Source organism: Pectinophora gossypiella, chromosome 13 (assembly GCF_024362695.1).
Source record: "Pectinophora gossypiella chromosome 13, ilPecGoss1.1, whole genome shotgun sequence".
Taxonomy (NCBI): Eukaryota; Metazoa; Arthropoda; class Insecta; order Lepidoptera; family Gelechiidae; genus Pectinophora; species Pectinophora gossypiella.
In genome coordinates, this window is record NC_065416.1 from 6768043 (window position 1) to 6784967 (window position 16925).

Consider the following 16925-nt stretch of genomic DNA (forward strand, 5'->3'; position numbering starts at 1 on the left):
AATCTTGAACTTGTTGATGGTCAGTGTCAAAGATGTAGTTAGTAGTATATTTAGTAGTTTAAATATTGATATTTATTTATTATAATAATTATTTGTGTATTATTATTATGAAGTACGTGTATGTAGTAGAGTAGAAGTAACTAAATGTACTCGTAAGTATGTCTGACTTTGTATTTTATTTTTATATGTACAAGTATTCCTATGCTGTACTATCCCGCTATATTATATAATATTAAAAATAATGTCAAGGTTTGCCTGGAAGTGATTGCTATTTAGTAGCAAGGCAGCCTGTTGTGCTTTTTCTATTTCTCTTTACTTTTGTATGTTTGTATTTTCTGTAAGTATGTGCAATGCAATGAAGTATTTGTTATGTTATGTAGAAGGTCTCTCTCTCTATTTAAGAGCTGCGCTCTTGTTGGTGGAGTAATCGCCATTCCTCTCTTCTTCCCGCCAAAACCAAGAAGAAGGGGGGGGGGGAGAATGTACTTATTCTTAAATACTTGTTCTTGATTGGCTACCATTTGGTGTGAGGATCGATGTGGATAATGTATTCGGAAGGTTATTGTAAAATGGCGTGCGGACGGCGCAGGGGTGCTTCCGCCTCCGCCGACCTCGCGCCCGCGCAAGGTTACGACGTAAAACGCCGTGTTTATTATATCATACCGCCGTTTTAATTACCTTTACGACACACTTCAGCAGTATTCACTAAATTCTGGTTGATAATATAGACTTGGTCCACTACTAGAGATTGTAGAGTGTCATGAGTAGCAGGCACAAGGAACAAATAGCATGGGCGAAAGGCAAAAGGAAAACCACTGCCCTATTTTTTCCCTAAAAAGTAGCATGGAGAATGCTACAAAAGCGTGGCTCTGATAATAGTAGCAGTGGCGTATCTTGCCAGACGGGCCATGTTGCCATTTTTAAGGGGTACAATTAGTTTTTATTAAACTCAAAACACAAATGACTATGGAATTGAAAATGCACACTGTGGTGTCATAGAAAAACGTGATAAAAAGTTATAATTAAAATAAGAATAAATATTGAGCTGTGTATAATAATATCCTAAAAAGGTAACGGACTACCCAAATGGATTTTTCATAATTTCTGTTGTAATAAAATGATAAATACATAAAATAATGAATAATAAATAAATAATGTTGTAATATTCGGTCCTCGTAATAACATATTCGTAAAAATTATCATCTATTCGCCTCAGCCAATTTCGTACTCATTATTTTTACGACTATTTTCTGAGGTTGACGTTCGTATGAACTTGGTTTGCGTGCCCTTACAAAGACTTAGCGCCTAACACGCAACTGGGTGGTGAGGTGGTGAGGCTACTATAATCTTCCATCGTTGGCTTATCTCTCATCCGATCCGATTACCACCTAGCTTTTACGCAACAATTCTCCCTACTCGGCATAATGCAGTTTACGACTGCAAGGAAAAATAACAATGGATGGATATATAACCTACCTAATAAACACTTTATTGCACAGGAAATACAAAATTACAAACAAAAGAGAAATAGAAGAGTGCAATAGGTAGGCGGATTTATTGCTAGGTAGCAATCTAAGGTGAACTTTTTGTGTGATAGACAACCAGGAATGTGTGGTAGACATTATGGTAATTATCTGTTTTTTTTGTGACTCATTTTTTATTTTACTCGAGTCACGTTTTCAGTTTTAAATTATGTTTGATAACTAGTTACATAAGTGCGTAAATATCTAGTGATCGGACTCGGCCGCTTAGAATAGATGTTATAGGTTGGATTATTACAGGGTGAAAATTATAGGTAAGGTAAATGTGGGGAAGACCGTCTGGGCTAAAAGACCGTCTAGTGGCAATAACTTCTTGTATATCAAAAGATTATAGCGCTTTCTCTCATTTTTAGACTTATACATAAAACCAAGTAAGTTATTTATCATATCCGATCGCATGACTTGCGATACAAATAATATCGTTTTCAATAAATCCAGCCAAACGCAACAGTATGTCGGTCTTCCCCATAAATAGATATTTACAATAAGTGTATTTATGTTCAAGTATAATAAGCTACATTTTAGGAAAATATGTAAGTGGGAATTCCCGTAGGTACCTAAATAGTAATTCGTATGGCGAGACTTTGCAACAAAACGACCTAATAGATAACAAAATCTCGACAAGAAAACATTTTATACTAGTATATTTCATGTTTTTTCCTGAAAATGGAAATATGTTTCTCCACTGCAAAGCTTTAGAACCAGTTGCGCAGTAATTTTACATCAACTACCTACATCGTAGGAAGTTTTCAATACTCCCCGGCTCCTAATAGGATTACACATTCAAAAGAGACTTTTATAAAATGTAAACTTGTTTTCTAGAAATCTTAAATTCGGTCGAAAGGTTCTGAAGAGTTGGGATTCCATAATGTTATCTCGTTTCCAAGTCCTTTTGAAAAGTATTTACCGTTTAGGAGTTGGTTATGTAGCATATAAGATTTTCATACTTAGAAAGTTTTGTCAATTTATTAAATTTATTTTAGATGTCTCTACATTATCATGTCCTTTCATAGTTAGGTACAAAAGGAAAAACTTGGAACTGAACATAGAAACGCGTAGAGTTGACGAAGATAACTTTTTGTTTTGTGCACTGTATCGGTTTAAAAGTAGAAAACCTTGTTTTCACATATCTATCAAAAGTAATTACAGATTTCTGACGAATTTTAACTCTACTCAATCGATATTAGGTACTTACGTAGTTAATATTTATGTATTACAAGTGCTGAACGCGACATGTGTGGTTATTGGTATTACAAATGCTTAGCTTATTATGAAATGGAATGAAAAGAAACAAAGTAGTAGAGGTACAGTGAGGTAGTATTGATTAGCAAAGGGGTTGGCAGCCCTTAACGCCTATAGTGGAGTGTAGTAAACTGTCTGGCCGATATTATCGCCATTGCTCGAGCCTAACTGCGCCGCGCCATGAGCTTAACCTCCGCTAAAGTTGCGTCAGTTAGCTCATAATACGAGTATAATGTATTAAAACAAAAATTCCAATTCGTTTATATATTATCACGTTCATATACCACATAAAATCAAAGACTAGTTTTCCGCCTGCGAGTTCGTCCGCGTGTATTTCTTTTATCAGATATATTTAGATATAGCCTATTATATACTTAATAAGAATAATATAGCTACCTACTGGTGAAAGAATTTTGAAAATACTTACCTGGACTTGCCAAAGTCAACCTTCGGAGTAATGATTTCTTTTAACGTTTAAATGCGACTTTCTTCAGTCGATTCCATTATTTTAACAACACAGATAATTTGTATATTAAACCAAAATGGTTCTACGGTACGCCTTACACCGCACGCTAACTTAATCTTAACGGTAAATGTACAGGAATAAGTCGTACTTTCAGTAAGTAATTGGTTATGACTTAATATGCCTAAAAATACAAGTAAGTATGCAAAAAAAAAACTAATAATCTTAGGTAGGAACATTCCTCTAAACACCTTTCTTCCTTTTTCTTGCTGACCAAACATTTATAATAATAAATACCAATTAATTACTTGCCTTTCTATTTATATAGCCTTTTTCATTGTGTTAAAACATTAGCTATACTATCGGAAGAGATAGACGTTTTTAGAAAAATAAAAAGTCAATGAAATCCGTACTTCGATGAATCAATATAAAAGCCAACCAAGTGCAATAAACGGCTTTAAGCATTCAGTACGCGTTGGTATTTCGCATAGCTCCTAATAAAACTACAGCCATTAGAGTGAAGGCTCAACATTGGAACAATGGAAATGGAAAATAATAAATAGGCAAGATATTAGTTTTCCAAGAAGTTGTTGCTAATAAGATTTAAAATAGAGCTCTAAACTCTAGATGATAGACAAAAAGCAAGTTCGGCGTATTGATTTTATGTGTTCTCCATTTTAATAAGAATTCTTAGAATCATAAGTATTTTCTCATAATGTTTTTAAGACCTTACTTGCACGAGTGCAAAGGTTTGCTTAGTATTAAAATATAATTTTATCTATTATGATCCCGTCTTACGTCTCAAAATTTGTCTTCGAGATTTAATATTCTCCTTTATCTGCGTACCTTCTTAGACGTCGTACCTATAATATAAAATACTGTGACATCCTTCCGCCTTTGTCTGTCGCATATCCTCTTACACGCATAAAAATAAAGCACGCTCGTTAAATACAAATGAGATATAAAAGGGGAAGCCTTAACGGGTAAATATTGATAATTATGGGATAATTAAATGAAAGCTAATGCTTGGGTTACGTCAGAATGTAACGACTTGCCACCGCTTGCTTAATTAAGATTTAGGGCCACCCTTTTGTTGACTGTCGCATTAAATTTTGTTACTCATTACGTCCTCGTGGGTGGAGGTTTATAGTGGTTTATGATGCTGGGTTGGAGCGGGACTTAGGATGTAAGCGACATGTTTAGTGGGTATGCTTCGGCCGTAGCTTAATCAAGAGTCAACTCAGAAAACGCAGTGCAGGACGGCATGCGCTAACGCAATCTGTGGATCTAAAACGAAAGGCGTGTGCCGATTGTTGTGGTCTCTTCGTATCATGTGTGGTGTCCGAGTTATTACTGAGCCGCCAAAGGCCCCTGACATGGCTCATGTAACGACTACATACTTAGATCAGTAAGTAGTAACCGGGACCAACGGCTTAACGTGCCTTCCGAAGCACGGATCATCTTACTTTCGGACAATCGGGTGATCAGCCTGTAATGTCCTAAGCAAACTAGGGATCACAAAGTGATTTTTGTGATATGTTCCCACCGGGATTCGACCCCGGGACCTCCGGATCGTAAGCCCAACGCTTAACCACTGGACCACGGAGGCCGTATTGTTGTGGTGTTAGGGCGGTACGGACAGCCAGACTAGGCAATGACAATCTGGGCGATTAGTGCGCTGCTAGTAGCGACTGGTAGGATTGGTAGAACTGATATGTAGTACTCTACCTACTAGAATAGTAGTAGTAGCTCTTGTTTGAAAAAAGAAAAAAACTGAAGTCTGTGCGTATCGGACTGCTTAGTACAGTCGGAACTTAAGTATACGTCGGTTTGGGTTAAAGTTACCTACTTATGTTAGGGTATCTATGACTGTATAGAGTTATAGACTGTAAAGTGTACGATGAGTGAACGTTGACTGTTTCGTTTCAGGTAACGGGTTAATAGATGAGAACGAGTTCATGCAGTGGGTGACGAAGATACAGGCAATACAAGGGTTGGACGTCGGCGCTAGTGGTGGCGACTCGGAGGAAGAAATCACACGAGACCTGCTCGCCGCTTTCAAGTACGTATTTACAATAACCAACTTCATCTACTTGTATTTCCTAAGACGGATATGATGAATCGAATGGTAACAAGTTCTTCGCTCCCTGTTCAGCGTAGAAGTGTTGTTAAAACCATCATCTTTTTTCATGCTGTTTCATTTTTAATGTCTTAATTCTAACTGAACGAACCTTTATTGTCATAAGGATAGATTCTAAAAAAAATTCATATATGGGACAGGGGGGATAAAATGGTCACATCGAAGCTACTCATCGAAGAAAGCAATAATTTGACATTTGCGCATATAAAAGTAAGTGCGCAATGCAAAGAAATGTCAAATAGCAATATTGCTTGCTTCGGTGTGGCCATTTTAAACTCCCAGTTGTATTCACTAATTTCCATTTATTATATGGTATACCGACAATACCTAATGAAGGTATCCTGGGTATTCAAAACTGAATAGTATGAACATGTCGATCCATTATCCAAATAAAAAATATGAACCAAGTTAGGTCTTAGATACTTAAGTAGGTACTTGGTGTATTAAATTCCCTCTTACCGTAAAGAAGCGGAAGATCGTAACGAAATTAATTACGGCTATTAATTAGATTGAAGCCCCACTGATATAAGTGGATCTTAATTAGTTAAAATTGATTTCCCTTTTATGACTGATGTGTACGGTCAACTGGATACTCTCAGGCCTGTGGTCTTAAATTTTGTACCGGGTGAGAGCCCTCAGTGCTCCTCACTTGTCCGACCAAGTAGTTAATGCCATTTGCGGCGAATCTACAAAAAAGTCACGTCAAAAAAGAAATGCTCGATCTGAGCTTGCGCAGACTTTTTAACCCTGTTATTGTTCAGATTTTTGTCATTTCACAAAACAGCGCTGTTTCGAGTAATTAGTAATCGACTTTTGACTTGAATTGTGATTCTGGTTATGTACGCGTGAGCATTCATTTGAAGGAAGGTCAGGTCTATAACCTGAACCCGTGCCCTTCTTCTATTGTACGGGAAGGTTGAAAATGCTTTGACGGCAGTAGCGTGTCATCAATCATTCAATCAGTTTCTAGTCACTACACAGCGGGGTATAAATGTATAATTATCCTAATAACTAGACTCACTCACTTGAAGTAAATTTATGTATGATGTCTCTTTTGTTGCTGGCAACACAAGTATAAAACAATAATATTTTTTGGCATGGCAATATTGTACGAAAAGATTGAATGGCCGACGCCTCCCGCGAAAGAGTATAAGTGTATTTTGCCGAGTACAAAAACTATTATTAAATAGTGACAAGGAAAAGAAAGTCCTCGTGTAGTAGACGTAGTTATATTTTTTGTTGTTAAAGGTAGGTACCTAAGAACAATAGGACTAATAATGCCCTTGTACTTTTATTGGTCCTTGCGTATATTACATTGCAAAGAAAGTTTTACTACGGTCTGATGCCTATCTGGCGTTTTCAGTTCAAACATCCTTCTCCTATGTTAAGCCCAATGCACACGGTTTTATTTATCATGCAATGAATAACAGTAAGCCCACGACTATATCCCAAGTGGGGTAGTCAAAGGTACACCCATCATAAGATGAACTAACTACCCACACCTCACCGAGCTTTCTGTTAGACTAACGTGATAGGTGGTGAGCCGTATCCCCATCTATAACGGTCGAGTCGAGTGTTGAAAACTGCACATACGATAAATTACCAGACCAATTCTAATGAAGAATCCTTATGGTTCCAGGGTGTTCGACCGTGACGACAACGGGTACATCACGCGCGACGAGTTGCGGACTGCGCTGGAGATGATAGGCGAGCCCGTGACAGACGCGCAGCTCAACCAGGTGTTGGCACTCGGCGACATCGACCACGACGGTCGCATCGATTATGAAGGTAACATTAGCGATAATAGAAAGAAAGAATCATTTTTTTTATTTTTATTAATACCTACAGTCCCGAGTTGCGGACTGCTCTGGAGATGAAAGGCGTAAAACTACCTACAAAATAAAGTTTAGAACTAAACTTTGCTAAACAGCCGGCCAACTCTCCCTGTCAGTTGAAACTGTAGAACATGCACCACCATATCAAACATTGTGTTCCAATACAAATTAAATTTTTCGTTATTGGCGCCCAGAAAGGGGCAAAACTAATGCTAGTTAACACATAACATAAATAGCCTATATACGTCCCACTGCTGGGCACAGACCTCCCCTCATGCAAAAAAATGAAAAATGCTACTTAAATTAAATGTAAACGATTAAATGAGGTCGTACATAGTGAAGGAAGTAAATATTATGGCTCAGCACATTCAGTCATATTCTGACATACAATAGGTAATTAGTAAAATAAAAACGTGTTAGTAATAATCTTTTTTTCTTTCCAGAGTTTGTGAAGATGTTGCTGTAACGTGTATCAGACCTCACTAGATTGTAATGATAGAATAAAGACAAGCGGTTGTCGCTATGGGGTCGTGTGAGCTTCTCCATGTATAGGAGAATAGGGTTAGCTTTGTATGAAGTAGGTATTTGGTGTGGTTAGACCTCCCACAATTGGCACGTAGACAAGGTATGACCGTGGGAGATTCGAGGAGATATTGTTACATAGAATAATTTTGTAATAAACACATAACTTAATTTCGTAGTGTAACTAATTTAGGCTATAATAAAATGAATAACAAAAATATTTTCTATTGATATGTTTTGCATAAAAATGTAAAATATCAGGTCTAAAGACCTACGTTATACGCTACAGTAAGTATATTGAAAATAGATGTTACCTATATCCGTAAAATACTTGAAATTTTATGAAATATTTCCTCAAAATGTTAATGTTTTTGTTGAATAGGTAAATAAAGGATTTCTTCATTGCAGTTTTTGATGAATTAGGTACGGTTATAGTTATTCTATTCCTATATTTTCATATACCTACTTACCCTAAATATTATGAATTACGTACCTACATAGTTACTTACCTATATAAAACTTCTGTTTATCTATGACTATATTTACTTCGAAGTATTAGATTTCTTTATCGGGAAAATAAAAATACAGCCTTTGTCATAAAATATAATTGTAATTTTATGGTTGTGAAAGATAATTTATATCGGAGTTGTATTGTTTTTATTATTTTTACGACAAGTTGAAATGTTACATAAAATACATCCTATATACACTTCTCATCAAAAAAATCGAAACACTTCCGTTTTCATTGTTTCTGTCCGAATTTAACACAAAAAAGAATTCATACGATGAAAAAAAATACATAAATGTATAGCTGGCAGTTTGGCCATTACAGTAATAAGCGAAAATTCTAAATTCAAAATTAGAATTTCATTTGTTTATCTTATAAACGAAATGAATCACTGTTTTGAGACAAATGTGTGTTTAGGGTTGGAGTACATTTAGCGTTTAAAAACTAAAAATTGGCGCCTATCCTTAAACTTTTTGTTTTTTATTTCAATACTGTGACTTTGGGACGTCTGAAAAAAGGTTTTTTTTCTAAAACGTATGGATACTTCGCCCACAGAAGCCGCCCAAGTTGTGGCATTGCTGGATTCTGGCCTTAGTCAGCGTGTTGTGGCTGCAAGACTGCATCTAAGCCTGTCATCTGTTCATAGAGTCTATAAACGTTATCGGGAGACTGGTTTGTTCACGCGCCGTTCAGGATCTGGCAGGAATCGGGTCACTTCTGAGCGAGATGATCGATTTATTGTAACAACTTCTTTAAGAAATCGACGCCTTAACGCTTTTCAACTGCAGCAGCGGCTTCGTGTTGTACGAAGGGTGGCTGTAAGTGACTCTACAATTAGAAGAAGGTTGAAGGATCGTGGACTGGTACCGCATAAGCCAGCAAATGGGCCGAAATTAACTGCAGACCATCGAAGAGCGCGCCTTAACTTTGCACGTGAGCACCTAAATTGGTCATACCTACAGTGGAGCAAAGTTCTCTTTTCTGATGAGTGTAAAATTATGCTGTATGGTAACGACGGAAGGAACAAGGTCTACAGAAGAGACGGAGAACGCTATGCACAATGCTGCATTGAAGAAAAGGTCAGCTATGGTGGCGGTTCTGTAGGTATGACCAATTTAGGTGCTCACGTGCAAAGTTAAGGCGCGCTCTTCGATGGTCTGCAGTTAATTTCGGCCCATTTGCTGGCTTATGCGGTACCAGTCCACGATCCTTCAACCTTCTTCTAATTGTAGAGTCACTTACAGCCACCCTTCGTACAACACGAAGCCGCTGCTGCAGTTGAAAAGCGTTAAGGCGTCGATTTCTTAAAGAAGTTGTTACAATAAATCGATCATCTCGCTCAGAAGTGACCCGATTCCTGCCAGATCCTGAACGGCGCGTGAACAAACCAGTCTCCCGATAACGTTTATAGACTCTATGAACAGATGACAGGCTTAGATGCAGTCTTGCAGCCACAACACGCTGACTAAGGCCAGAATCCAGCAATGCCACAACTTGGGCGGCTTCTGTGGGCGAAGTATCCATACGTTTTAGAAAAAAAACCTTTTTTCAGACGTCCCAAAGTCACAGTATTGAAATAAAAAACAAAAAGTTTAAGGATAGGCGCCAATTTTTAGTTTTTAAACGCTAAATGTACTCCAACCCTAAACACACATTTGTCTCAAAACAGTGATTCATTTCGTTTATAAGATAAACAAATGAAATTCTAATTTTGAATTTAGAATTTTCGCTTATTACTGTAATGGCCAAACTGCCAGCTATACATTTATGTATTTTTTTTCATCGTATGAATTCTTTTTTGTGTTAAATTCGGACAGAAACAATGAAAACGGAAGTGTTTCGATTTTTTTGATGAGAAGTGTATTTATTATATTGTAATATTATGTAAAAGACGTTGCAAATGTGAATTACTTACTTCTTATTTGTATACCTGTTACAATACAATACAAAAATCGTGTATATTTATACATAAAGTACCTATTTAGGTATTAACCTTTTTAGGTAACTCACAATTGCAAGTTTCAAGAGCATGTTAGTTATAATTAAGCCTTTGGAAGGCGTGTGATGTGGAATGAATGTGATCAATAAATTTTGAATTTGTTATTTATTTTCATTAGATTGTACCTACCTACCTACTTTATTTCAAACTTTGACAAGTTAACTCAGAATGCGCATATTGTTATTTATTGTTGTGGTTGCGTGGTTGCGCTCTATATAGTCATCGCATTTGAATTGCTTCTATTAAAAAAACGTAAGTAATACGTAGTACGTAGTATACGTATACGTAGTACTACTAAAAACGTAAGTAATTATAAAAAAATAACAAAAAATATAAGCAGATAGGTACGGGACAGATGAAGCGACAAATATATAAAATGATTTAAAGCCTTTGCATTAGCTATTACATCGTGGTCTAACTAGCTAAGAAATAATAAAAATAAAAAATAGAATTCGCATTTCGTACAAGAAATTTTGAAGTGAAGAATTAGAATGTAAGTAAGTTACGTATTTTTATCTCTCAATTCCCTGTAGGAACTTCCCAATGAAGTCTCTTGGCACGGGATCTTGGGAAGGACACCAATTTGCCATGATGTGCCCTTTTTGCTGCCACTGATGGGTTATTTCCTTTAGCTCCATGTAGCCCTGATGGCAAATTGTATAAAAAAATATTGAAAATATAAATATGTAGGGAGAAGATACCTATCAGAAATCAGAAATCAGAATCATTTATTCAACGTAATTATCATGGATAAACTTGTTGAAGGTCAATGTAACATTTTTGAATTTACGTCATTTCGCAAGGTGTTATGGCTGAGGAGAAGAAATGACAAGAAACTGCAACAGCAACACATCTTTTAAAAACCAATGAGGATATACATTACAAGTTATTTAATAACTAGAGGAACACATTCAATACCAGACATTTTTATCATTTAGGTACTCATTAATCTTATAATAAGCTTTTTTACATAAAGTAAGCTTCACGTGAGCTTTAAATTAATTTTCTGACAAATTTAAAATATTATCTGGTATTTTATTGTAAAAACGTATACATAACCCCAAAAAAGATGAATTTAATTTACTTAATCTAGAATTTTGAATAGCAATTTTATGTTTATTTCTTGTATTGTAAGTATTGTGTAACTATGTATGACTATAGTAAATATTTGCATAGAAAACACTAACACAAAACCCAGATCGTTACGAAGAAAAATATCAACCATTAGTGAGTTTAATGCTGCATAGTATAGGCCGTTTTTACCGACTTCAAAAAGGAGGAGATTCTCAATTCGACTTTTTTTTAAGACTCGCTTCTTCTATCGTGTGGGTTGTGAGGTGGATTACCAACCTCGGCAACCCTAGTGTCAGGGTTGTTATTGAGCCGCTAAAGGCCCCTGACATTGCTCATGTAACGATTACTCACTTACATCAGTACGGCTTAACGTGCCTTCCGAAGCACGGATCATCTTACTTTCGGACAATCAGGTGATCAGCCTGTAATGCCCTAAAGAAACTAGGGATCACAAAGTGATTTTTGTGATATGTCCCCACTGGGATTTGAACCCGGGACCTCCCGATCGTGAGCCTAACGCTCAACCACTGGACCACAGAGGCCGTTAAGACTCGCTAGTACAAAATGAACTTTCGTATTAGATCAGTGTACTACGTCATTTTTATAAAACACAGTTGTTGGCGTATAGTAGGCAAGACAAAAGTTTGCGAATCAAAAAAGTGACGTTCTGTATTAGTTTGGAAACGATGTTTAGCAGCTTACCTTTATGACCAACGTATCGATTATTCGAATGTCCTCCACGTGAGCGTTTTTTTTGAACAGCTCCTTTATTTTCTCTCGAACGTCATTCTGGTTTTTCGGTATATCAAAGTATTTTACTGCAGAAAATAATAAACTCAATTTAAGAACCTGTAATTTGTTATTCTGGAAAAAAATACCGGTTTTGAATGCCGATTATGCGGCAGCATGATTGGGGAGGCTAAATTCCTGAATCCAGAACTACGATAAACTAGTTTACATAACGTATAGTAACATACGAGTAGGTCGCGTATACCTATATGCGGTCTATCCTGCAGTCCCAGGTTTCCCTCGTTTACTTGTCCTAATCCAACGGAATAAGGCGTGAAAATGAACTTCGGTAGTAATTGATCAGAGGGGTTAAAATAGCCACATCGAAGCAATTCATATAAGAAAGCAATATTGCTATTTGACATTTGTTTGCATTGCGCACTTCCTTTTATATGCGCAAATGTCAAATTGCAATATTACTTTCTTAGATGAATTGCTTTGATGTGGCCATTTAACCCCCCCCCACCCCAGATACTACTTATAGTACTAAGATGTTAACCCAACCTTCCTGGACTCCGTCCTAAGTTAAGATAACGTCAAAGTGTTCCTTGAACTCAGCTCAAAATCGGTATCAATTCTCAGGTACTTATCGCTAAACGTCATTATTTTCGTATTATTATGTTGGCAGTGTGATATGCCCGATTCCAGTGAAAGTCCTGAAGTCGAGCACGTAAATGTCAACTTAAAACATCAAAATGCGCGGCTGAGGCCAAGACCAGTGAAGGAAGAGTAGAATACGGCTGTCATTACGACCTCCGTGGTCCAGTGGTTGAGCGCTGGGCTCACGATCCGGAGATCCCGGGTTCGATTCCCGGTGGGGACATATCACAAAAAATATTTTGTGGTCACTAAAAAATATTTTGTGGTTACATATGTAGTTTGGTTAGGACATTACATGCTGGTCACCTGATTGTCCGAAAGTTGTGACCCGTGCTTCAGAAGGCACGTTAAGCCGTTGGTCCCGGTTACTACTTACCGATGTAAGTGGTCGTTATATGAGCCATGTAAGGGGCCTTTAGCGGCTCAATAGTTACGCTGACACCAGGGTTGATGAGGTTGGTACTCCACCTCACAGCCCACACGATAGAAGACTACAGATCACTTACATATGTACGGTATGTATCGATAGAAAGCCCTGTACAAGCCCAGCACCCTGGTATGTGCTTCACACCTGTTAAGTGAGAGCATTGGTTTCACCATCATAGTTCCGGACTTTATAGTGCCCCTGCAACTCATCTTGGGAAACTTTTTAAATTCAAACTTTACAGAAATACTATATTCTTGTATTTATATATAGAATTATTAGTTATGTTATTGTTAAAACAGTGTATTTTTATGTTCTCTTTGATTATTGTACAAAATTTTACGTCAAAATATAGTTAGTCACTTCAAATTGATCTATGCCAGTGAAACTTCACTTGTTACCTGAAGGAGGTATTAAAAAGTTTTTATTTAGAGGTCATTTTTATCAGAGTAGTGCACCCATTATAATATATTACTATTGAGATCTGAGATTGAGATAGACAACATGATATATGACTAGGTACAGAATAGAAAAAAGGTTGTTTTTTTTTCTCCATTGCTCCACCTTTTATAGCATCATGAATTTTAACTGGACAGTATGGAGCACTATCAAAATTTAGGAACAGTCAACGGTGCTGCCACCTAGGTTTGCGGTTTTAGTTTTTATCCTCATTCAACTAGGTTCAAGATAAATTATGAAATTCTGAATTTATAAACAAAGACATCTAAAACTAACGAAAAACATTTTCTTTTTCGTATTTAACTTATTTACGAATTTTAATCAAGACTAACGTAATAATAAGTTCGACATTTTATCACGTTTTTCTATGATGTCACAGTGTGCTTTTTCATACAAATTCCATAGTAATTTTGTGTTTTGATGTTTAGTAAAAAGTAACAGCCTATTTCAGCAGTATGTCTGGGTTTTGTAAATTTGAATGCAAGCCTGATTCTGCATGAATAGCTTTTATAATTATAAATTATAAATGTCGCCACCCACCTAAGGAGGATTATGTTGTATAGCTTCTCTTTCTAGCAATAATATGCATGTGCATTAAAACTATAATTTTAAACAGAAATCTCTATTTTATTTGGAGCTTAAATATTGAATTTGCTATATACAAATTAAGAAAACTAAATTATTCGTTTGAGTTGAAGAATTTGGAGAGAAAATCTTGGGGTTTGGGCTCAATAGTAGGTTTGAAGTATGTCATGATGTGGCCTTTTTGCTTCCACATCTTTACTGATTCTTCCAGCTCCATTTGACCCTGAAAAGGATATGTAATAATATTACTGATAAAAATATTATAAATATTACACAGAGTTACAAAATAAAACTTTTTTTTGTTGCATGAAGTTTTTCAACTGTTGTTTACTAATTTAGGTACGCTGATTTCAAATCTAGCCTCAGATTGTTTGTAGCAGCTCTAGTTATTGAGATACAGGTACCCTCTTTAATTTACATGAGTTGTCGTTAGTTTCTATCAATAGCGGTGTAACTTAACTTGTTTATGTATAATTTTCATTATGTCTTCCTCAAGAAGAACGTGTTTAAATAATCCTGAATGTTTTTGGGTTATTTGTGGAGAATATATCTTCAAAAAATTCCGATTGAATGTGTCGAACTTTGTTAAAAAAGCGTACTTGGACTACTTTGGGTTCCCGTTGCCGACAAATACTAAACCCTGGATACCAAGTTTCGTATGTAAAAATTGTGTTGAGTCTTTGCGACTATGGGCAAACAAAAAAAGGCCCACTTTTAAATACAAAACTCCTATGATTTGGCGCGAACCATCCAACCATCATGACGACTGTTATTTCTGTGTTACGAAAATCATAGGAATAAACCATAAAAAATGCGCTAAGTGGTTGTATCCAAACTTAAAATCTGCCATAAGACCAGTCTTGAGTATTAGTGACAATTCAACACCAGAGCAGCCATGTACATCTTCGGAAAATCCAGACTAGTGTGGTGGACCAACCAAAAACGACGACAGTGGTAGTGACAGTGATTTTGATTGTTTCGGTAGTCCCCGACCACTAAATCAAGATAATCTAAACGATCTGATCAGAGAGATGACAGCTTTCGAGAAATGTTCATGGGAGGAGTTTGTTTGGGTAGTGAGGAATTTTTTCGGCAATAGGAAGTCTGACGGCTAGATTCAACACGTTGAACAGTTGCTGAAACACTTCCAGCGGCTTGGATGCAACATGAGCATTAAGCTTCAATACCTTCATAGCCATCTAGACTATTTTCCTGAAAATCTCGGTGACCTAAGCGAATAACAAGGAGAGCGCTTTCACCAGGATATTCTCACTATGGAAGAGAGATATCAGGGGCACTGGAATGAAAATATGATGGCTGATTATTGTTGGAGCATTCAAAATAGTACTCGTAATACATCTCATGCTAGAAAATCCAAAAAAAGGAAATTTTATTCAGTTTAAATATATTTAATATTTTTTTAAACACTTATAATATGCATTTTCAATGAAAAACCCAGTCACTTCATAACTCCAAAACTAAAGCTGCTATATAAAAACTGTGTATATTTTTAAAATCAGCGTGGAAAAACTATTCAGATTCATGTAAAAAATCTCATGCAACAAACATGCTGTTTTCCAGTGTTATTATTGGCACATAAATTTGCCTTGGTTATAAAAGATTTTTTCATTACATACAATGTTCTCAGTTGGCGCTATGTATCTGCTGATTTTTATATTTATTTCATGTACATAAAACATAAAGATAAACAGCCTATATACTATATATCAACCAGATGGGTATGGCTTATTACACATAAAGAGGCAATATTAAATCTTATTTCTTTCAAACCTAGAATAAATATGCAGGTAAAGGTAGTGGTCTGATGTACATCTAACATGAATAACACTAACAAGAGTGAGAGAAAATATTAATGCCTTTTTGAATTGCTATGAGAGGTAAGAATTTGCGAGATTCTCATAAATAGACTGGTAGCTGTAACAAGTAATTATTATTTTAATATGTAGCTAAAAGTATATTTACCTTGATGACCAGCATATCAATAACACGGATGTCGGTCACACCCTTATTAGCCATGAAAAGCTCCTTCAGTTTTGCCCGGCAATTGTCTTCTGATTTTGGAATGTCAAAATCCTTCACTGAAATCAGAAGATTTGCCTTAGTAAAACTTGAGTACAATCTTTATGAATTTATTTATTGTACCATTTCCTTCTTATTGTATTTCAAGTTAATTTTACTGCCAGAACAGTGAATTCAATGACCCTTGTCTTGTATACTAAATTTCTAATGAAATATACTATTTTTTTACTTGAGAGATAAGACCTGAATTTCATATTTATTAAAGACTTGACAGCCAAGTTTATTTCGTGAAGATCGGGAGCAAATATTATGTAGCCTTTCTGTGGTGGTACTTACTTTTACTTAATCTACAACACAATCATTTAAATATTCATATTATATTTGCGAATATTCGCAGTAAATTCGATGACATAACAGCATACTAACCTATGTACGGAATTTGACGATACCAAGCCTTGTAAAGGTTGAGCACCCTCCTACGGGCTTCTGTAGGATTCGTTGATAAAACTGGCCTAACATTTTTGGTGCCAACTTGGATTGCTTGTCTTGCTGCAGACATATTAATAAAAATTTAATTATTTACGAGATTTCGTATTTCGTAAGATATTTTTGTTGACAAGAATCAGGTTGACAGTGACAGTAAGCTGTCAAAAATTGTTTTTTTTTTCTTGTTTATTGTCAAGCAAATCATTTATACAGCCACG

The 16925-nt window shown here is 36.1% G+C and overlaps 3 protein-coding genes across 7 annotated transcripts in view; 1 reads left to right on the forward strand and 2 right to left on the reverse strand.

Moving 5' to 3' along the window:
* The window catches only part of LOC126372244 (calcium-binding protein E63-1), a 48566-nt gene extending 40121 nt beyond the window's left edge, over positions 1-8445 (forward strand). For all 5 annotated transcript variants that reach the window (XM_050017924.1, XM_050017925.1, XM_050017927.1 and 2 more), the window contains 3 exons: positions 5176-5308; positions 7026-7174; positions 7665-8445. In XM_050017924.1, coding sequence (XP_049873881.1) covers positions 5176-5308; positions 7026-7174; positions 7665-7687 — 305 coding nt within the window. In that variant the 3' untranslated portion in view covers positions 7688-8445. The remainder of the gene's footprint in view (positions 1-5175; positions 5309-7025; positions 7175-7664) is intronic.
* A 1667-nt stretch (positions 8446-10112) lies between these two features.
* On the reverse strand, positions 10113-14058 carry LOC126372260 (NADH dehydrogenase [ubiquinone] 1 alpha subcomplex subunit 6-like). Its single transcript, XM_050017955.1, has 3 exons — positions 13220-14058; positions 12027-12142; positions 10113-10894 (listed from the first exon to the last, which is right to left on the reverse strand). Exons 1-3 carry the CDS (start codon positions 13347-13349, stop codon positions 10763-10765), a joined length of 378 nt encoding a protein of 125 aa, XP_049873912.1. The 5' UTR covers positions 13350-14058; the 3' UTR covers positions 10113-10762.
* Positions 14059-14202: 144 nt separating this feature from the next.
* Positions 14203-16859, reverse strand: LOC126372254 (NADH dehydrogenase [ubiquinone] 1 alpha subcomplex subunit 6). The gene is made up of 3 exons (XM_050017949.1): positions 16648-16859; positions 16165-16280; positions 14203-14404 (listed from the first exon to the last, which is right to left on the reverse strand). The coding sequence occupies exons 1-3, from the start codon at positions 16778-16780 to the stop codon at positions 14276-14278; spliced, it is 378 nt and encodes a 125-aa protein (XP_049873906.1). The 5' UTR covers positions 16781-16859; the 3' UTR covers positions 14203-14275.
* Positions 16860-16925: the final 66 nt, after the last annotated feature.

Excerpts from the sequence above, each read along its gene's own strand:
- LOC126372254 (XM_050017949.1), bottom strand. The coding sequence starts at position 16,780 with ATGTCTGCAGCAAGACAAGCAATCCAAGTTGGCACCAAAAATGTTAGG. Across the intron at positions 16,281-16,647 it reads TCGTCAAATTCCGTACATAG|TGAAGGATTTTGACATTCCA; the intron begins GTTAGTATGCTG and ends TTCTGATTTCAG. Across the intron at positions 14,405-16,164 it reads TTGATATGCTGGTCATCAAG|GGTCAAATGGAGCTGGAAGA; the intron begins GTAAATATACTT and ends TATCCTTTTCAG.
- LOC126372260 (XM_050017955.1), bottom strand. The coding sequence starts at position 13,349 with ATGAGTTGCAGGGGCACTATAAAGTCCGGAACTATGATGGTGAAACCA. Across the intron at positions 12,143-13,219 it reads TCGATACATACCGTACATAT|TAAAATACTTTGATATACCG; the intron begins GTAAGTGATCTG and ends TATTTTCTGCAG. Across the intron at positions 10,895-12,026 it reads TCGATACGTTGGTCATAAAG|GGCTACATGGAGCTAAAGGA; the intron begins GTAAGCTGCTAA and ends ATTTGCCATCAG.